The sequence below is a fragment of the Gymnoscopelus microlampas genome, assembly GCF_963454915.1.
Source record: "Gymnoscopelus microlampas genome assembly, chromosome: 18".
Taxonomy (NCBI): Eukaryota; Metazoa; Chordata; class Actinopteri; order Myctophiformes; family Myctophidae; genus Gymnoscopelus; species Gymnoscopelus microlampas.
The window spans coordinates 36,514,813-36,536,285 of record NC_139955.1 but is presented as its reverse complement, the minus strand read 5'-3'; the positions used below and the strand labels follow the sequence as shown (position 1 = coordinate 36,536,285).

At 40.8% G+C, this 21,473-nt stretch overlaps 3 protein-coding genes across 5 annotated transcripts in view; 1 reads left to right on the top strand and 2 right to left on the bottom strand.

The window, feature by feature from the left end:
- elf1 (E74-like ETS transcription factor 1) overlaps positions 1-7,227 on the bottom strand; it is a 53,884-nt gene extending 46,657 nt beyond the window's left edge. For 2 of the 3 annotated variants that reach the window (XM_084041470.1, XM_084041469.1), the window contains exons 1-3: positions 7,031-7,227; positions 3,199-3,259; positions 2,835-2,906 (exon numbers count right to left, since the gene is read on the bottom strand). The gene's annotated coding sequence lies outside the window, so the exon portion shown is untranslated. The remainder of the gene's footprint in view (positions 1-2,834; positions 2,907-3,198; positions 3,260-7,030) is intronic. The other variant, XM_084041471.1, reaches the window with a different exon arrangement.
- Positions 7,228-10,763: 3,536 nt separating this feature from the next.
- Positions 10,764-15,697, top strand: ube2a (ubiquitin-conjugating enzyme E2A (RAD6 homolog)). The gene is made up of 6 exons (XM_084041603.1): positions 10,764-10,960; positions 13,033-13,113; positions 13,734-13,759; positions 14,018-14,107; positions 14,224-14,312; positions 14,599-15,697. The coding sequence occupies exons 1-6, from the start codon at positions 10,917-10,919 to the stop codon at positions 14,725-14,727; spliced, it is 459 nt and encodes a 152-aa protein (XP_083897729.1). The 5' UTR covers positions 10,764-10,916; the 3' UTR covers positions 14,728-15,697.
- A 60-nt stretch (positions 15,698-15,757) lies between these two features.
- Positions 15,758-21,177, bottom strand: nkrf (NFKB repressing factor). The gene is made up of 3 exons (XM_084041583.1): positions 20,784-21,177; positions 19,489-19,614; positions 15,758-18,838 (listed from the first exon to the last, which is right to left on the bottom strand). The coding sequence occupies exons 2-3, from the start codon at positions 19,577-19,579 to the stop codon at positions 16,536-16,538; spliced, it is 2,394 nt and encodes a 797-aa protein (XP_083897709.1). The 5' UTR covers positions 19,580-19,614; positions 20,784-21,177; the 3' UTR covers positions 15,758-16,535.
- Between the last annotated feature and the right edge of the window lie 296 nt (positions 21,178-21,473).

Sequence of the window (21,473 nt, the reverse complement as noted above, 5' to 3'; positions counted from 1 at the left end):
AGGAAATCATGATTACTTAAATCACTTCCAGAGCATTAAATGTGTCTCGAGTATGTGGGCCAGTACTGGGTGATACCGTACAATTTAACCAAAATGCAGCATACTGTAAAACTGCATTTTATGATGGCATAAACCAAATAGTTTTTGATAAGATAAGCCGGGAGCGGCTGATGTCACATTGAGGTCTAGGTCTTGGAAGAAATGCTGGCATATTAGACAGATAGCAGAGACAGTCACATTCAGCCTGTGTTGCTGTGCAGCTATTCAATGTTTAGATTTACATCTAGCTATAATATAACAACAGATGGAAGGATAAGAGCAAGTCTGGTGCAAAGCAATTTTGCAGCTACCAGACCTAGTTTTCTCAAGCCCATTGTCAAACTGCCACAAGGCCTTGAAAGCATATTGTCAACATAATACCCATTGGCTGTACGCACAGTAGTTTAATAATTCAAAAATCCAGAGGCCCGAGGGAGGGACAGCTTGTCACTCAAGCATCGACCCCAGGAAAAAAGCACTACAGCAGCTACAGTGACTGTTATTAAGACATTAACAAATTTGACATATTGAGTTGTGATTACAGATATTTGCATGTAAAATTAACATTAAAAGTGGCACAATCACTTCCCGCACAGCTTATTGTAGCCTATATAGAACCAACATTAGGTCAAAACCCTCCACTAAACATTAACTGCCACACCAAAGTACAAACAGGAGCACTTGTTTATTTTTGTAAGTTGCTGTGCTGTTAATATGCTTTTTGACAAGAGCATTACCATCCCAAGTCAACCGTAAAAATAATGAATCATCAGATATAAAGAGTCATTTGTTTTCGAATGCTAAAATGCCAAAGAGGTGGACAAAATATTTTTTTTATTCATCCCATCATTAGCTGTAAGCCAACTCAACTATTGAAACTGGGTTACTTTGTACAGTGTGACTAAATTCTCAGCAATAGCATCTGCTACCACAATGACATCACTAGAAGCAAAAACAACCTTTCAGTACAGGTTGCTCGAGATACCGTTGGGTTTGTGTCTTATGATCACTTCTGAAGAACACAAAGTAAGCCATCATCACTGGACAGCTTACACATAACATTACTCTGACAAGTGACAGTAAGTCTGGTTTACATCATCACACTACACAATGCAGATTGATGAGACAAACTAAGGCTAGATGGCATGTTCCAGTCACATGCTCCACATTGTAATAGGCAGCATGTAGGCGGGGTGAGGTTACAGGTGGAATTTCCCTTGTCTCTCCTTTCTTTCTGACGTCACATCCAATGCAGTACAAGGTCTAGTACTGCTGCCTAGTGATAGAAGATATCTGAGGACACGAAACTCAGGGCCAGGGATGGTGAAATGGCTGCGAGAAATTAAGGAACTTTACACAATGGCAGTTCCTCCCACAGTCTTTCAAAAGAGACAGGCGATCATGGAGAGGTCGGTTTCTCAAAATGGGAAGTACAGCAGTTTTGTTTCTTTTCTGTCTTTACATGTCTATTCTTTCATTTAAGCAAGTCATGTGGCATTTCAGCCAGCCATATGATTGTTTATCAACACATACAGTATGAACATTGCCATCTTGTGGTTATTTGTAAGGTGCCAAATTACACTAATGTACACATAAACAAGAATGGAACCGGTGTGTCTAGAGGTAGTGGCCTTATGAGCAGCTCTTGTTAGTTCACTGAAGTAAGGCACACACCTATTGTTTCACAGCTGGCAAATGGATGATGACATTTAGGCATTTCACATTATGGGTTTGGCAATTTGCCAAACCAAAAGGCCACAATTTTAAACACATACTCCACTTTATATCCATGATGAATCAACTTCAAATCCTATTCTGAAACCTCAAGAACTCCACGTTGCAGACCAGAGATGATAGCTTGTTTCTAGAAACTACCTGACATGCACAGTGCAGTCCCTCACCTGTCTCTTGCAAGGCCACCGTGAGCGCTATTGGTCCATTGTGAGGCTCTAGGGGTGCTTCCTAACCGGCGTAAAAGCTCAGTCCTTCTTCTCTTTATGCAGTCAAATCAATATCCAGAAGCCCATTAAGGCAGACGGGCAGAGCCTAGACGACGTAAGAAGAGCCTCAGCTCTGAGGTCTGGACATTGATAGGAGCCCTCGACAATAAATGGATCACAGCGCAGTACAGCTCTCCATTGTCTCTGGCCGTCACACTCCTCAGCTGCTCGGGCTGCTGACGGTGACATCACTGTCACACGATAACGACCAGGAATTTCATTAGCCTCTACCACAGAGGCTTCTGTTCCCAGTGTGCCCAAGAACACAACCAATTGACTGCAACCATATGCTGAACCATTTTCAGTCCACTCCATAAAAAAAGTTGCTTTCGTGGCTCAAGCATGAGCATAGGCTTGGTTTAAATATTGGTGGGGACTGGGGACTGATTTCTTTTTACGTGGTCCTAAATACTACCAATGTTGCTACATGCAGGAACATTGTACAGTATGTGGTGACCGTGTGCCGGCATGCATGCACACATGTGCACATACACAACTAAGAAAATTATGATATCGCTCGCTACAACCTACTACATTTCTCTGCAGTCAACAACAAGTATAAAACAAACTCAATTAAACAACACGTTATCTTCAAAACAGCATCCTCCTCCTCTGTCCTCGCTTCCAATAAAGGACCCAAAGACATGTCTATGTCTCTCACTGATTGATACAATGTCCATATACATTATAGTACCAACAAGTATACATAAACAGACTGATCCGGCTACACAGCAAAACCATAATTAAACAATGATAGAGCAAAAGTGCACTGTCAATTCCAATGATTAGACTCACCTGTGGGCCTGTTGCATCATTTCCTGTCTCTGTCCTGCTGGTGGTAGCTGGAGGCATTGCTTCTCCATGCACCTTTTATCAATATGATACATCAAAAACATATATAAGCTCTGCTCCCTTTGTTTGGCGAGCATTGCTATAATGACATAGCCCCCCTATCTCAAACAATAACATAGCTTATTACAAAAAGTAACAATTCCACTGTCCTTCTGGAATTCATTTTGATCTCCATTCATTTAAACGTTTAGTTTTAAATAATACATTGATGATTGAGAGACAATGTATAGGCTAACTTAATTGTTCATTGAAATAACGTAGCCTACTATTTGAATGTGCCCCCAAATGTCCAAAATTACAACCTCACCTGTGGGCTTGTTGCACCACCTGTCTCTGTCCTGCCGGTAGAGCGTTTGCACTTCTTTCTCCTAATAAAAAGATACACAATGTTTTATAGACAGAGGGACAATATAATCCAAACTTCTTTCTTTGTGAAGGATGTGTCATCATGTTGTATGAGACTCAGTAGACTTACTTATCTACAGTCAATGGTTCGTTGCAGTGTAAGCTAACCTAATTACACAATTTGCACAATTATTCATTTCAATTTGAGGCATTTTAGGCATTAGGTTTCTCACTAGCTACAGTAATAGTTAAATGGTTGACATTATCTTACATGGCCTACACACTCACACACAAAAACAATGTTGATAACCGGTAGGCTAAACTAGCTAACAGTAGCAAACATTACATCACTGTTGCTTGTCATTTGGGCAAAGACAGTAACACTACAGAGGTGGGAAAGACCAATCCACAATGTTATTGATTGGCTAATATTGCTAATAGAATCCTCTAAAAGCCATCCTCTATTACAGGTGGTGACTTCATTCACTTGAATTACACATCTGTAAGCAAGTGTGAGGCAGTTGAAGAAAACTTGAACTTTTTAATAGCTGTTTATAGTTGGGGAGGGGGGTCTCTGACCGTTGATCTGAATTGTATTAATTTCATTGCTTTTATTATTATTTATTTTTTAATCTTTTAAAAAACATTTCTCTTCTTGCAATGTAGCAATTGTGTCAAATATAAGTGTGTTAATGTAATGTATTAGTATTATTATTATTAGTTTGACACCACATGTTCTACTTCTTATACATAATGTAGACAAGATAGGATATGAATAGGAATAGATAGAGAAAACATGATGATCGAGCAAGATCTAGTAAGCAGATGACAGTTGTACTTCAACAGTGACATCCTGGGTCTGCGGTATCTTGGTAAATGAGAGCACATGGTGTCAGAAACACATACCCCTTTATGCTTACACAACTTAGTCATTAACCGCCTAAGCCCTATTATATTTTGTTGTATAACAAATGGCAAAAAAAGACAAAAATATCCAATCTACAAGTTTACAACATGTCTAATCGCTACCCTTTGTAACCTTTTAAATTGCTTGTTTGAAATTGAGCTTGAAATTTCATTGAGCAGGACATTTTTTTAAAGGTTTCGCATGCAATGAGTGACATGCCCTGATTAGGGATGCCAGGTTGAAAGTGCTTAATTTAACCAGGTAGGCTAGATTATAAGGCTCTTGCATAGTACAGCAGTCAATCTGTCAGATGTTGCCTCAGACAGAGGTTTTGTGAATTATTGTGCAGCTATAGCTAACTATATTGATTGATTTAAATGAATGCTAGGGAAAATCCAATTGCTCCTTTTACATTGGTGGGTCACGCACATCCTTGTTTACAGCCAATGCTACCAACTACACCAACACACCAACTCTATATTAAGATAGAGCTTGATGGAAGGAGAGGAAAGACGTGTATTCAATCAGAAACATGAGGGGATGTTTATAGAGTACGAGTCCATTCTTGCGACATACCAGATTATATTTAGAAGCTCTTATTGTGGATAATTGGTTTCAGTCAACTGAAATTTTCAATTATCTGCGATGGGATGGGATAGGGTGGCTGGCTGTTGGGAGTTGTAAAGGGTTGGTTGGTAATGGTACAGCTGGTCCTGTCTCTACCATGTACAGTACAAGGCCCCTGACTCTTCCTATCTCGTTCCCCCATTCCTCCATTTCCCTGAAGAATAGTGACTGCAGTTGACCAATGAGGTTCTGTTTGTATGTCCCATGATACAAGCATCTTAACACAAAAATGTAAACATCTGGGAAACATTTAGACAAGCCCTGGGGGTGGGGTGGGTTGATGAACTATTTTGAGGAAAGACTATTTTGTACAGTAGCCATGTATATGCCCCAAAGAAAAAGAAAAAAAAGGTTTGATTCCTTATTCCTGTGATGTAACAGTTTCAGTCAGCATTTGTGAACATGAACAAGCTCCCAAAGCAAGAAACACAAAACCAAACCTCTAATCTGTGTTTTCTCTCAGTGTCACCCAAGGACTCACAGTCACAGAATACTTTTTTGAGCCTTCACTTCCAAATCCAAATACCGGTGAAGATTATACCTACTCCGAGCAGTGGAGTGGACCCTAGTTTGAAATATGACCAACATTTAACCATATCCCCAGAAAGAGTTCAGCTTATAGACAAAGTTAATTAACCACCACACTGGACGTTCATGACAATATATAGACAGGGTTCTGCAATGTATTAATCACACAAGAATATTAATAAATCTATAGGCTAAGAATCTAAAAGACCTTCAACACTAGACTGTCCCATTCATTGTAAAAGAAAGAACACACACTGAACAATGATAGAACACGCATGCACACGCGCATGCGGGCGCGCACACACACACACGCACACGCACACGCACACGCACACGCACACACACACACACACACACACACACACACACACACACACACACACACACACACAGTGGAGTAAAGTAACTCAGTATATTTACTCAAGTACTGTACTTGGTATTTTTTACTTTACTGGAGTATTCTATTCCATTACATTTCAGAGGCAAATATTATACTTTTACTCCACTACAATTATTTGAAAACTTTAGTTACTTTGTAGATTATGATTATTATTACATAGTGTGTGAGCTTGTAGATCTGCTATTTGCCATTTTATACATTAAAAAAAACTTGTGAAATGGGTCATTCTGCATAATGTCTACTTTCTACTTTTGGTACTTTAAGTGCATGTTTATACCTTTACTCAAGTAAATGTTGAATTCTGGACTTTTACTTGCCGTATTAATACTTTTACTTAAGTAAGACAATTGAGTACTTTTTCCACCACCAACTGGCACACACACACACACACACACACACACACACACACACACACACACACACACACACACACACACACACACACACACACACACACCCTCGCCTGTCACATGCCATCCGTGGTGAGATGGTAGCAGAACCAGTGCGTCTCACATCAGAGGTTCTGCTTTGTCAAGTCAGCTGTGGCAAGTCAGCAGCAACTTTGGTTTCAAATACGCACAACAATACATAGACGAATCTTCAAATGCAATTCAAACTCGTCAACCAGTAGCCTAATTACCAGACATCTTTAAAAAGCCTGTGGGCAAGAAATTATATTTAACCACTTAAACCCCATTTGGGTAACCAGAGTCCCTCAGGGCTCAATAAATAGGCCACTAGTGTATGTTCTGTTTTCTGATATTGTGGGGAAAGCTTTCACTGAAAATAGCAGATCGACAAGCCCACAACACCACGCATTGTCGATCTGCTATTTTCTACGAAAGCTTTCCCCACAATACGGATGCAGAGGGTTTAAAGTCAGTGGTTGTCAACCAGTCGTCCGGGGACCACCAGTGGTCCTTGAGGGGGGCACCAGGGGGTCCCCAGCAAAATGTCACAATCATTTTATCCACTTAGCTTTGGCTATTCAAAAATAGCAGATATACAAGCTCATAGCGCGGCACCGAGTACCGTGCTATGAGCTTGTAGATCTGCTATTTTTGAAAAATCTTGAAAATGTGTGATCTTTGAATTTATATGTATATATTTTTTTTCAAGCGAACATTTTTAACTAAAATCTTTGCTTCTGGGAGTCCCTGGCACAAAACATTTTCAGATGGGGGGTCCGCGGCCAAATGTATATCAATTTAGGGGTCCTTGGCATGAAAAAGGTTGAAAACCACTGGTTTAAGTGGTTAAGCTCAACACCCCCGAACCGCACGATGTTGATTGCCAATTATATAAAAGCAAAGGTAAACTCTGTGGACTTACCTTAATGATGATCACTATTATATATTAATATAATAATAACTTGCTTTAATAAATGCAAACTGCCGTCCTGACAACAAAACCCGTCGGCATTGTAGCAGCTGCTGATATACAGTGATGGATTGGTAATTAAATCCTCCGATCCTTCTTTATTCAAGACGTGTACATCTTGGTGAAAACCCTAGTGTCCCGGGCTGCTGCTGTCCTCCACTTTTCATGTTTGTTGTCTGACAGAATTGGTTGCACTTTCTTTCAGCGTTGCCATGTCTGCTTATCATAAGCGACCTTGGGCTTGTTTTTCTGTAAAGTTGCTTGTAAATATTGGTGCGTTGAGGTTTTTGGGGCTTGTTGTTGCGCCTTAAAGTGTAGTAGTTGCTTATTTGGCCTTAACCTTAAATGTTTCCAAATGTCGTTTAAACCAGTGGTTCTCAAACATGTTCATGTCAAGAACCCGCCCACGCCCCCCATCTAAACATATTTAGATATGTTTAGACATAATTTAGAAACATACCAGACAAAATACTCAAAATGTTTTCACTTTTTTCCCCAAGACTTTTATTTTGAAAATAGCAGATCTACAAGCTTGTGAGCTTGTAAGTCAGCTATTTTCGAATAGACAATGTATTAAGTCAGTTTAACAAAGTGCTCGTGTGGCCTATTCTATTATAGTCGCTCCTTTTGGGCTTGTTTGCATAGGGCATAGACCCTGGTTGCTTGTTTCTCTCGTAAACTCTGGCAACACTGCTTTCTTTTCCCCAAGCAGCAGTGAGAAGAGCTGAACGGTGAAGGGACTCCCTCTTTCCTGGGTGCTTCGCCCAGGTGGGCGTGGTTATATGCCTAAAAACCTAACCCAAAAACTATGCCTCAAAATCACGCCCACCTGGTCGAAGCACCAAAGAAAGAGGCTCTCCTGATCGGAGCTGATGCATGGGGAATTCCTAGTCAGTCACATTTTCCCTGACAAATGATTGGCCAGCCCAAGGGTTTCACTGGAACTAGGAGGCGAGACCAGAGAAAAGTCAGGACAAGTAGTAGTATCTGACTTAACATGACTTCATATTAATGACACAGGTAAATCTGTTGACAGTTAAAAAACACCCATCAAGCCCTATCTCGTAGGCTACATCTTCGTCGTACCGTACGATGGTGTTCCACAGCGAAAATAGCCCGATATAAAAGCTCCCTCCTAATGCATTGCATTGCAAAAAAAAGTGATGCGCTTAGTGCTTGTATATCTATACTATTCTCGAGATGCATATTAGGCTATTCTATGTTTTTTTAAATTTATATTTATATATTTTTTTTATTTTGCCCAAAGTAGGGCCACCACAAATTACATTTAAGATAGACCACCTGTTGTTCACACTTTCATCGAAGTAACCTCGCGTCACCGGGCCTTTCCCATATAGACTGTAGGCTTTCCCACATATTTATCCAAGTGGGATTCCCGGCAGTGGAGCCGTGGTATGCTCGGCGAAAGCGAAAGTGTGTGGCCGTCTCTGCTCTCTGCCCGCCGGGCGGGGTCTACATTCTCTGGATTGGGATCGAACCGCCGAGTGCCGTGGGCATGCCATACATAGTAGTAGTATATTTGGTGGTTGTGTGGGGTTGTTATAATTAATTAGCTAAATGACACAGTTTACATTTTTTATTAAATACATATTTTATCACATGCCAATAGTGCTTTCTTGGGTTTGATCCTTTTAGCATCCTTTTGTATTGAACTTTACTTTCTGTGCTTTTTTGCAAACTGTTAATAAAGTATTCAATCAATCAATTAAAAGCCAGTACCATGACATGTTGATAATATCTCCGACATCACAGAATTATATTAGTTCATCCCTGGTTTGACTTTGAGTACATGGCATAAAACGTGTGTTCCCATACCGGGAGTCGAACCCGGGCCGCCTGGGTGAAAACCAGGAATCCTAACCGCTAGACCATATGGGAATAAAGCCAATGGGTGACTTAATACTATATAATATTCAAATCATAATCATGATGTTATTCTTGTCTTTATTTATACATAATTAGATACAATTAGATTTCCCAAAAACATCCAATATATGCAATGAGTATAACATAATAACTATGCGTAAACATTGTATTCAGCAGTAACATTTGTCTATGATGTACGATGTTTAATGCCATACCGCCATCTAGTGGTTATGTGGTATGGTTGCACAAGTTACAGAATAAACACTCTTCCTGTGCTGTGCCCCACAATAATACGACTTCTCACTGAATAACCAGTGGTGTAAAAAGTACTCACATGTTTTACTTAAGTAAAAGTATCAATACTGCAATGTAGAAATATTCTGTTACAAGTAAAAGTCCGGAATTCGAAATTGACTTGAGTAAAAGTACAAAAGTATTGGTGTGGTATCAAAATATAGGCTACTTAATGTACAAAAGTTAAAGTACTCTACTCATTATGCAGAATGTCCAATTTCACAAGTTTTCAAATGTATGAAAATGTTTAGAAAATAGCAGATCTACAAGCTCACAATAAGTCGCGATGCATGGCATTGTGAGCTTGTAGATCGGCTATTTTCAAATGCCTTAAGTGGGTAATGTGAGTAAGTAACCACTAGTTACTAGCAAGTAACTCGTAACTCAAGTTTCCAAAGAAATAATTGCAGTGGAATAAAAGTACAATATTTGGCTCTGAGATGTCGTGGAGTAGAAGTAAAAGTACTGAAAATTGGAAATACTCCAGTAAAGTAAAAGTACCTCAAAAGTACAGTACTTGAGTAAATGTACAGCCAAGTCATTATAATGATACAGAGAAAAGGGGGAGAAGAAGGCAATTTTAATCATTTATAACAGGGGGACCCGGTCAATATGAGTGCTAAAGTTACTTATGACGCAATGTTTCACTGGAATGATACACGTTTTAAAAACAGGGGTCTACAGTGTACGTACATTTTATTCTGGAATATAAGCAGTCAAAAAGTAAAATACAAAAATAAAAACATAATAATATGTTTCTATGTTTGCCTATGCTGTATTGTTACGTTAGTAAATGTGCATATACTAATGTCTAAATGTGAGGGCTGGTCGGTGTTGAAATCGCCCCCCCTCCTTCCCCACCACCACCCGTAGTGGTATCGTCCTATCACTAGTGTTGCCATGTCCGCTTATTATAAGGGACGTTGGGCTTATTTTTCTGTAAAAAATGGTAGTTGTGGGTTGCGTTTTTCTGTTTCTAAAGTGTACTTGCTTATTTAGGCTTGCTTTAAAAATGTTTTATTATTTAAATCAATGGTTCTCAAATATGTTCATGAAAATGTTTTGTGCCCAGGCAAAGCAAAGCAAAGCAAAGTTTGTTGTTTACCCAGGGTGTCGGACTAAGCACGAAGCTTGTTTCCAGCCGGACCCTGCATGGAAGCCTTGCTCAAGGGCTATTCAGCGGTGATTCATGATTGATGTGATGAATTGGGGAATCGAACTAGGGACCTTCCGGTATCAAGGCCGCCCCTCTAACCACTAGGCCACCGCTTTTATTACTAGGCCAGGAGCATTTATTACAATGTTTCCCAAAACAAATCAATATATTCCACATTTTATTGCAAGATTTTTTTTGAAAATAGTAGATCTACAAGCTCACACAACGTATCGTTCAAAAGTGCTCATGTGGCCTTGGTCGCTTCTTTTGGGCTTGTTTTCCTAGTCTTGGTTGCTTATTTCTCAGACTAAACCTGGCAACGCTGCCTATTGCTTGAGACCAGTGGAGGTAGCAGCCAAATATATGACAAACTAGCAAGCAACCATTAGCCAGGTTAGCTGGGTTAGCACTCCATTTTACTAAATAACAACAAAACACATTTTCTCAAACCCCACACCCACACATTTATGCTGAAACCTTCTTACCTCTACGTCAATTAGAATGTCAACCCCGGCCAGAAGACGTTTAATGAGAGATTTTAAACGGTAAGCACATTAAAAAAAAAACAAGGGAGAGAGAGAGAGAGAGCTAAGCTAACGCTAGCGACCATTATGCTAGCTCGCTATCTTTTAAATGACGGCGTACTCCGTCGTACGGCGGTGTCGCGCACCGATCACAGCCGATCTACAAGGTCACCAGGCGTCGCGTGCGTTACGCGTTGTGAGCTTGTAGATCGGCTGTTTTTCACGCGCGACACCGACGTACGACGAAGTATGAGTGTATATACATGTATATGTATGCTTCTAGCCGACAGTGTATTCTGCGTAAAGTAGTATATGGACAACAAGCACAGAATAACATCGATTCTAACTTTGTCGGTGTTTTTTTTGGTATCAAATATTATAAAATAATAAAATGTAGTTGTACAATATGTTATGTTATATTTACTTCTGTCAAAGAGAAGGAACGACGATAGCTAAGAAGCTAACGTTAGCCAGGACTGGAGGGCAATGACGTTAACTTCATCATAATATGCATTCATAGCACACACTTTCATGTAATTTGTGATGGTTAATTGCTTAATTTAGCTTGTCAAAAAGAACAGATCGACAAGCTGTAATGTTTAGCTTGTCGATCTGTTCTATTTGACGTAAATGAGACACGGTTTCTCTCGCTGATCTGCACTGTCCCATCATGAATGTACTTGATGTACTTAGAACATCTTACATTTCTAGTTAGGTGGCTCTATTGCAGTGGTTCTCAACCTGTGGGTGGGGACCCCCTCAAACCTGGCGGTCCCCACACTCCCCAGATGACAATGAAGTTACATTTTAAGGACTTTTAAGACCTGAAAGGAAAGACCATTACTGCATCAAAAGTAATCATCAAACTATACTATAAAAAAATGGTCATACATTGGCCAAATTTTCGAATGACATTAAAAAGAGGTAAATATTGTGGAAAATAGCCGATCTACAAGCTCGTTGTGAACTCGAAGATCTGCTATTTATACAATATGTATCTGTGGAACCAAGTCAAACTAAATTTAATGCCGCAACTCCTACATTCCACAGTGGGGGGTCCCTAGTTCAAATATGATTATTTTGGGGGGTCATGGCCTGAAAAGGTTGAGAACCGCTGCTCCATGAACATTAGACAGTGAGATGTTCTCTTAAAGGACGACTTCACCACTTTTCAACATATCTTCATATAATAGGTCCTCACTAATGCTCATGATAAAATGGTACAATTTCTTTCTAATCAGTCTGTGTCTTAGAGGAGGGCTGTAGACAGTTCAGAAACCCGTCTACCAGTGACATCATCGATGGGGAATCCAAGCTAATAGAAACTGCAGGCATTGTATTCCTGGAAAGTTGCAATGCAATAATAGATCCCATTGTTTTCGCCTTAATAAAAATCTGAATTAAAAAATTGAAATCTTTTTGGAAAAAAAAATCATGCCTAACGATGATGTCATTGGTAGACGGGTTTCTGGACTGTCCACAGCCCTCCTATGAGACACAGACCAAGTAGAAAAAAATTGTATAATTTTATCATGAGCATTAGTGAGGACCTATTATATGAAGACATGTTGAAAAGTGGTGAAGTCGTCCTTTAACTGCACTCTCCACAGACTTGAAAGGGGTTACATCATAATGAATCATCAAAACCATTGTTGTTCATATGTATCTTAGCCTTTGATTTAATGTTACTATATATATTCAAAATGTCCTGTTTTGAGCCGATATTGGATGTTGACATGTTATTGCATGTGGTGGAAAAAGGTCTCATGTGGAAGGTAACGTGTATGTGTGAACCACTGAAGAACAACCCCTTTATGTGTAAAGTGTCAGGTGTACATTTTATTAAAAGTTCTGCATACTTGGAACCCTAGTTTGTAATCTTGGTTAGTTGAATATACGGTTACAAGAGTTGACCAACGTTCATATGTGGACAGATTAACCCCCACCTCTAGAACTACACAACAAAATTAGTTTTGTTGTACTGTAATAGTGATGGATTTTTTTTGCCTCCTTTGAGCCTAATAATTACACCTGGTAAAACAGTAATTGAATTGCCTCTTTTCATCTAAATTCTATTTACTGTATTTTGTTAGGCTGCAAGAAGATCCTCCAGCTGGAGTAAGTGGTGCTCCATCAGAAAATAATATCATGGTATGGAATGCTGTCATTTTTGGGTAAGTGGCAATGAATGATTAAATAGGTAGACAAATAATATGTATGCACCATTATTTTTTTAAACGCTTTCACACACCTAGATTAAAAGTCTCTTGACAGGTGCATAGGAAAGGCATACAATGAACAATGAGAAAAAATAAAAAAAATTACCTGCACACTGCCCAACCTGCAGAGTACAAGAGCAAACTTTATTACGAACGTTACGGTCACTAAAGAAAGACTTTCCTCAGGTTGCTTGATTGGTTGCTTGAAGTTATTTTGTGGCAGTGTGCGGGTAATATTTTATAATTTTTCTTCATTGTTCATTGTACAGGCGTGTACCACATGCGCTGGTGATCCAGCTTGACAGCGTGTCGCGGGTTCGACTCCCGATCCCGGCGACCTTTGCTGTGTGTCTCCCCCCATCTCTCTCCCCATTTCCTGTCAGCCTACTGTCCTATCAATAAAGGCGTAAAAATATCTTTAAAAAAAAAAGCTATAGTTGATGTTTTTTTATTATATAGTTGATGTCTGTTACAGTGCAATTTAAGTATGAGCTTTTCATTTGTGATATGAAAACTCATTTTAAGAATTAAGCCTTTCAAATGTATTCACTCAAGTCTTGTCTCTTCTCTTCTAGACCGGAGGGAACACCTTTTGAAGATGGTTAGTCTTCTTTATGTTCCAAATCCCTTTATCCTTAGACTCAGGGGCCCGGCCTCAAAGGGACCTGGCACTCGTTCCGTTTTTCTCACTTGTACTGTAACATATAGTACATGCATTCATATATATATACTGTATATATAATACACACACAAGCACGCATTTGTGTGTGTGAGAGAGAAAAACACAAATTGTGCAATTGAGCATGCTATTGTTCTGCTATTATTTTTTATACTTAATATTGTTTTCTTTTCCCTGCAGGAACTTTTAAACTCACCATTGAATTTACAGAAGAATATCCAAATAAACCTCCGACAGTGCGTTTTGTCTCCAAAATGTTTCATCCAAATGGTAAGTAATTGCTTGCTGGGGGCATTCTATTATTAATAGAATAAGAGACATTTCAAATGCAATTGATTTCATCTGAAGATTTAACTTGTTTTTTTACCCTCTAACTCCCTCTGCAGTTTACGCAGATGGCAGTATATGCTTAGACATTCTTCAGAATCGTTGGAGTCCAACATATGATGTCTCCTCTATCTTAACTTCAATACAGGTATATCGTCATCGACAAGATTAACAGCAGACATACAGTATATTTGTAGATTGATAACTATAGTTTGGACAAATGCCGAATTAGTGTGTGTATGGTGTTGTAGTGAATAGAAGGGTGGATTGTTTTGAATGACGGCATAATATTGTATTGTCTTTGTTAAAGTATTACTGACTGATCACCCGTCTCACCTGCTATATCATGCAAACCCTCATATTCATGTAAGTTATGAACATCATAATAAAATTCTTCCACCCTCACTCCTGTTCTTTCTGTGTTCTATAACCAGTCTTTACTGGATGAGCCAAATCCCAACAGCCCAGCCAACAGCCAGGCAGCCCAGCTGTACCAGGAGAACAAGCGGGAATATGAGAAGAGGGTTTCTGCTATTGTCGAACAGAGTTGGCGTGACTGTTGACCCATGTCCATGTGATCGTTCAAATTATGAACAATGCCCAATCCCAAATCAAAAGGAACCACAGATCAAGAAAAAGAAAAAAAAAATCTCACAAGAAATATGACACATCCTTTAAATTCATAAGTATATTTGTCTGTCCCCTAGCTGTTGCTAAGTTTGTATGCTCTTGTGTTGTGGCATTCCCTCCTACAGAATGCTGTTGTTGGGCAATAGCATATGTTTGTTCAAGTAAATGTACCTTGTTATATCTGGGTTACTTGCTACATGCCCCAGCACCTCCCTCCACTTTTAACAAAAGTTTAGCCTGACAGTTGTCACTTTTGTATCTGTTTATTTTAAGTGTTTGGATGATTATGGTAATTAACGATTAGACGTGGTTGCTGTGTGGTTTGCCGTGTGGATCCAGACTGCAGATTTACAGTCTAGTAGTCAAGGGTGTTTTTCTATGGGTTGGTTTGTTACCCCCCCTACCCCCCATTAAATGCCTTTGAGAGGGTATGGTCAATAAGAGAAATTTTACGTGGCATGGACATGCGTCCCTCTAAACATGCTGTCAATCATTGCCTTTTTGGGTACATCAGATTAGAATACTGATCATTGTATCTAGTCTGCATTTACGAGACATGCCTTGGACTCTGAAATGTAGAATGTGGATGTCTCTTTAACATTCACCCAGAATGCATACAGGTCCATGTTTGATAGAAAGACGTCATGTGCCTTTTCCAGGCAATGGCATATGCATTTTGCTTCATGCAGAAACTTATTTTCATGGATTCTGTAAACCTTGTAATGCTACTTTCAAATCTACATATCAGCTATTATGACAGATTAGCTGATTATACGGTTTGAACATGTCTGCTAAAATGTAGTGTCCCATTTTCCAAGGCACCGTTTTCAACATAAACTTTGCACTGGTAACCCATGTAACAAAATGTACATTTTCTTATTGTAAATAAAATAAATATACATACGTCTGCCTTTGATGTCTCAGTACATTACAGATTAAAAATCATAGTCCAATTTCAGCCCATGAAGTTATCAGTTTTAATTTATTCAGTTATTACAGCTGTGAAAACGAGCAGACAATTCAACTGTATCCACGGAAACAAATACATCTGACATTGAGCAAGATCACAGCTTACACATTTCCCCTGTGAAATTTGTTTTTCCAACTGATGGTGGCAGCGTTGAATGACGTTTAAGAATAAACACTGCAAGTGGTATTGCGGCAAATAGATGTATCGATACAGAGAAACAGGTATGAGCTGATAGCTACAGTTAATGTTACTGCCTACCTCGTCTTTGAACATTGTCTAACGTCAAGTTCAACAATGTTCACATGAGGCAAAGAACCCACAAATACTGAAAACTATATTCTGCTGGGTTCCTTTTATAGCAAGAAAACACTGGTTAGAAAACCGCCATATTTTGGTAACATTATTTTTTCTTCCCCTTCCCAATTTTTTTTTTTTATCAAGATACAATTGAAGCATCAGGACCTGGCATCACAAAGCACTCTACACAAACTTGTGCAAAAGTGAACCAAATACATGACTTGTGGAATGGCAAAGAGACAAAACAAGACAACAAAAATAATGCATTTACCCCAAAGCCCCTGTTGCAGCTAAATATACTAACTATATTTAATGGCAAAGGAATGCCGAAATCATTGGTGAGGTGTTTGCTAAAAAATACCTATTGATGCGTTGTACAGTTTTCACAACAAAGTATACGCTTTACTGTTAAACGTGTGGGTTATTTGTGTTCTTAAGTCCAAGTCTGTGACCATTTCGGGCTATGCATGCAAATCAGTGAGATGCCTGAGGTTTCACCAGCTCATATCGTCCCACTTGTCCTTCCTGCAACAGCTGGCCAATGAGTTGGTCTTTGTGTACTTTGCGACTGACAATAAGGAAACGTTGCCTGCCTTGTCCATATGACTTGCTTCGCAGGCCATACTTTTGAGATATCTGATGGATCTGCTTGCGCTCATCATTGTTGAGGTCAGTGGAGAAGCGTAGATCATCCTGGCGTTCTGAACTGGCATAATTACGGATGATGTCCTCAATATCACGCTTGCTGAGGTTTTGTCCAGATTTGTCCATGTCCATACCCAGTCCTTCTCTGGAGAACTGCTCCTTGACCTTAATGGGCTCAGAAATGCCATCCCCATCGCGACCTAAACCACCACCTTTCCAACCCATTTTGCGGAGCAGTTGGTTTCCAATGTTGTCCTCCTTTATCTCCTGCTTTATGGCCGCTTCACCAGAGCGAGCCAGGATCTGATGACGGGATATAGCGTCGCCATGGCCCTCCTTCCTGAGGTTCGATTTCACCACAGCCTGTGTTTGTCGCAAGGTGGCCAAGGCCTCCATTGCTGCAATGTGTTTCACCGTTTTCTTGGGCCCAATGCCTGCAGCTACATACTGGCCCTCCAGGTAAACCTCACACCTCCAGCGATGGTCAGGTAGAACAGTGAACTTGTAATCAGCAGCGACTTTGTTAAACTGAGCTGTATCATTAATGATGCAGATGGCATTATTTGAGTTTTCAAGGATAACCAACTCACTCAAGTGTTTCTTCCTGACACCCTGCTGTCCAAAGCGTCCACTAGGGGCATCTGATTGATAATTTCCTCTGGAATACTGTGACTGCTGCTGTTGCTGCTGCTGCTGTTGTTGTTGCTGCTGCTCCTGCTGTAGCTCCCGCTGTTGCCTTTCTGCCTGGTTCATACGAAGTTTCCTCACTGCCTCTTCAGCTGCAGCATGTTTTGAGCTCTTCTTAGTGCCCCTTGCTTGTGCCACCAGTTCATCCTGCAAGTAAACGCTACACAGCCAAAAGCTGCTGTTGGCGACAGGGTCAAATTTGTAGTCAATCTTCATGCGATTAAAGGCAGCAGAGTTGTTTAGTATGCAGATGGCATCGTGGGCATTGTCTACAACCACGAACTCTGTCCAGTGCTTCCGTTTGTCCGGCTCATACTGGCCTTTTGAGCTGGGTGTCGGCTTATCTTCTGGGTTTCGGAGAGCAGGTAAAAAGGGTGGTGTAGGGCAATGCATTTGGCATACCACAATGTCAGTGACGATTGATGATCTAAATCTGCGCTGCACGACACGCACCTCAACTGGTTTCAGGAAGAGTTTAACAGCCTGCTCAGAGGCACGGTCCCTGGCCCCATTTTTGCTGCCCGAGTATCCAGTTGCTAGATATACACACTGACATCTCAGTTCACAGGCATAGCCATCTGTTGGTACTTTTCTGTTCTTCGGCAAGTCAGCATGAGGAATATCTTTGAGGTTGACATAAATGTACTCTGGGTTGGTTTTACAGGCCTGGATGCTACGGCTTAACATGAAGTTGTAGTTTGGCGAGTCAGTTCCAGTCATGAACATGGGGTCTCTAAAAGAAATAGCTAATGCAGACGCCACACTGGTTACTAGCCTTTGCTTCTCCTCCATTGTTGATTGAGCTATGGCGAGGGGCTGATGAGAGGCTGATGCCAACCCTGACTGTGTGGTGGGACTGCTCCTTCCAGGGCTGTTGTAGACTCTGCTGAATGGCCTGCTCGAGGAAGGCCGTTCCTGATGACCAAAGCCTAAGCCTTGACGTCCTGCATCCCAACCACCTGATCTATTCGCTCCTCCATAACCGTCATGTCTGCTGGGCTGAGAATAGCCATCTGTATTCCGAGAACTGTGGGCATCATATCTGGCTGTATAGTCCTGCTGCGTTTTTGCCATATAGTTTGACGTGGATCCTCGGCCTCCGTAGCCCAAGCCACTCGCGCTACCTGAGGGTATGTCTCTGTCTCTATCCCTGTCTCTATCACTATTGGATCGCCAGGAGGCTGAGTCAGAACCAGAACTGTATGACGGCACTCTGTCAAAAGCAGGTCTTGAGCAGGAACCCTGAGCTCGACTGCTGCTGTAGGTGGAGTGTTGTGAGTCCCACGGCCTCGCACCGTATGACTCGCTCCTCCTGCGCTCCTTATCGTTCTCCTTCTCATCAGTAGCAGATCCGCCGCTGCTACCACCGCTGACAAAGTGCACAGGCTCAAACCGCGGTCTGGAACCAAATTTTGATACTGGCATTTTCCTCATGGGCTCGTCTCCTGTGATAAAGAAGATACAAGTAATAGTTAGGATGGTTGTGAAGCACTGTCCCTAACAGCTGTATCTAGTATAAGACTAGCTCCTAAACTAGAGCATTTTCCCATAGATGTCCTCATTGGTAGATAGATTGTGATTTACATTGATGTACTACAGTTAAACCAAACCAATTTCTCATATAAAGGCAGTAGCTTGCAGATTTATACTGTGACATTTTTTTATTCCAGTGAAAATTACAGAAACTTATCATTTACCAACGTTCTTTGAGCAGAAATCCATAAGACAAAAATCACTTAAAACTGATTAAGCCGAAAGGCACAGTTGGAACTGAAAATGTTAAAGAGAGCCCATCTTATTCAATCTCTGCAATGTTCAAGTCATGATAAAACATCTATTTGAGGTTAAACTGACCCCGTGGGGTCACAATGATGTCCTGACACATACTGCACAGCTAGAACAGTGCATTGAATAGTTAGCTTATATTGAGCAATAATATACGCGGTTAATTTAACATGGGGGTTTATATGGAATGTGACATTAAATTGTCCTCCCTATGTTACAGCTAGATCAATAAAAGTTAAAATATCATCTAAAACGGGCCATCACAAATTACTTTGTGTGAGCAGCACATAAATATATAACAAACACTCACTGCCATCAGATGAATTGGGTCTCTTTTTTGCATCAGAACTTGGAGTCGGGTCAAAGGAGGGCATTTCGCCTATGTCAATCCCTTCTGCCATCACCCAGTACCTTCCAAATCACATCCGGGCCATACCTGTAATGAGAGAAGACTTTTAGTATAACAGCCCATGATGTCAACACATACGTAATGCAAATAGTGTCCGGCAAATGATAAGCTGTAAACCAGTGGTTCTCAAGGCGAGGTCCTGGGACCCCCAGGGGACCCTGGGGGGGTTCCAGTGGGTCCCCAGCAAAAGTAGTTAAAACAGCATCACAATAATTTAAACCACTTTATCCATTCTTATGTGGGCTATCCAAAAATAGCTCACAGCGTATCACTTCGCTCTGCGAGCTTGTGCACCTGCATATTATTGAAAAAATAAAATGTATATATATTTTTTTTACATGAATCTTCTCTTCTGGGGGTCCCTGGCACAAAACCTTCTCACATGGGGGTCTGTGGTCAAATATGTACAAACAGCATCAATTTGAAGGGTCCTTGACATGAAAAAGTTTGAGAAGAACCGCTATTGTAAAGCACTTTCTCAAAGTGGGGTTCAGGACCCCCAGTGGTCTTTGAGGGCAGCCGGTTCCCAGCTAAATATTTAGGAACCAACAACTTTCTTGTGTAGAAATTTAACAAAATTGACCTTCTGGGTCCATTTGTTGACCTTAAGGGTCCATTTTGGTTACATTTGAAAACCCACAGTTAAATAAAAACTGAGGATTTTACGGTGTATATTGGATTCCCAAACATTGTATCAAATGGGGGCTATTCATTTGATATGCCCTATCGCATATCAAACGGGAGCCCTTGGAATTACAATCACTGCTGTGATTAACAACGATTTAATAACACATAAGCCGAATCTAGCCGATGAGTAATAAACGGTAATAGCCATATTATTCTCTGTGAAGACCGTACACGGTGAACAGAGCCCTGACATCCAGGCCTGGACGCGTTGCTTTGCTCAGAGGACTATTTATCTGATTATTCTGATGTAAACATGAATTAAAGATGTATATGAATGTACAGTATATTCATTCGGTGGTGTCTGTCTGTCTGCCGGGCCTAAACTGTTCAGAGTGACGCAGTAGGCCCGACTTGTGCTCCGTCGTCGCCGCCGTTTAAAATAGCCGAGCTACAATCTCGCAACGCCTTGTGCGCTTGTAGATCTGCTATTATAAACGTCGTCTCTTAAGCGGATATCAGTTTTTCCCCCTTCCAAGGTGGAGTGTGGTATAAATAACATGGTTTCATACCTCTAGGTGTAGCAGCCCACCCCGGTCCAGTGCCTCGGTCTCTTGGGTTGCGTTGTTGGGACCGGACGGGTTAGCTTAGCTTAGCTTAGCTACCTTATGATGTTACACGACGGTGGGACCGCCAGGCTAGCTAGCTTAGCATAGCTGCTAGCTTAGCGTAGCAGCTTGGAGCGCTAACGGTACCTTCGGCGGGCTTCGCTTTGACTTTCCCCCAGTGAACGCGTCAGTCTCCCGGACACACACACGAGAGTGAGACGTGTGCCAATGATTACGGAGTCAACTATTGCAGCAAAACATACGGAAAAAAAGTAGAAGCAAGCAAAAAACGTTAGGAAAACTTCCCCAAAGCGTCCATTTTCTGTGCGAGCACCAGTATCAAAATCATGGCGTCGCACTGTCCGTCATCGCACTGGCCCATGATGCTTTGCTGCTGCTCGAGCTGTTCTGCACCCTTGCGCCCTCTACAGTCTGTGAAATGTAATGGCTTGTTTAAAATGAGTAGTTCACCCCCCCAAAAAAATACTTTCATATGTTCTATCAATTATTACACGACCCCGTGAAGCCTTGAATTCATGGAGATTTTTTGTTTTTTGTCGCATTCCTAAGCCAATAATTTGATTACCAGCTTCTTTCCGCCGGTCATGAAATTGTTGGCTCAGGAATGCGACAAAAACATCTCCATGAATTCAA

What these genes read in the sequence shown, in the direction of transcription:
- nkrf (XM_084041583.1), bottom strand. Translation starts at nt 19,579, where the DNA reads ATGGCAGAAGGGATTGACATAGGCGAAATGCCCTCCTTTGACCCGACT. An exon ending in ACCCAATTCATCTGATGGCA is followed by an intron (nt 18,839 to 19,488) that starts GTGAGTGTTTGT and finishes TCTTTATCACAG; the next exon opens with GAGACGAGCCCATGAGGAAA.
- ube2a (XM_084041603.1), top strand. Translation starts at nt 10,917, where the DNA reads ATGTCAACCCCGGCCAGAAGACGTTTAATGAGAGATTTTAAACG. An exon ending in TTAATGAGAGATTTTAAACG is followed by an intron (nt 10,961 to 13,032) that starts GTAAGCACATTA and finishes GTATTTTGTTAG; the next exon opens with GCTGCAAGAAGATCCTCCAG. An exon ending in TGGAATGCTGTCATTTTTGG is followed by an intron (nt 13,114 to 13,733) that starts GTAAGTGGCAAT and finishes CTTCTCTTCTAG; the next exon opens with ACCGGAGGGAACACCTTTTG.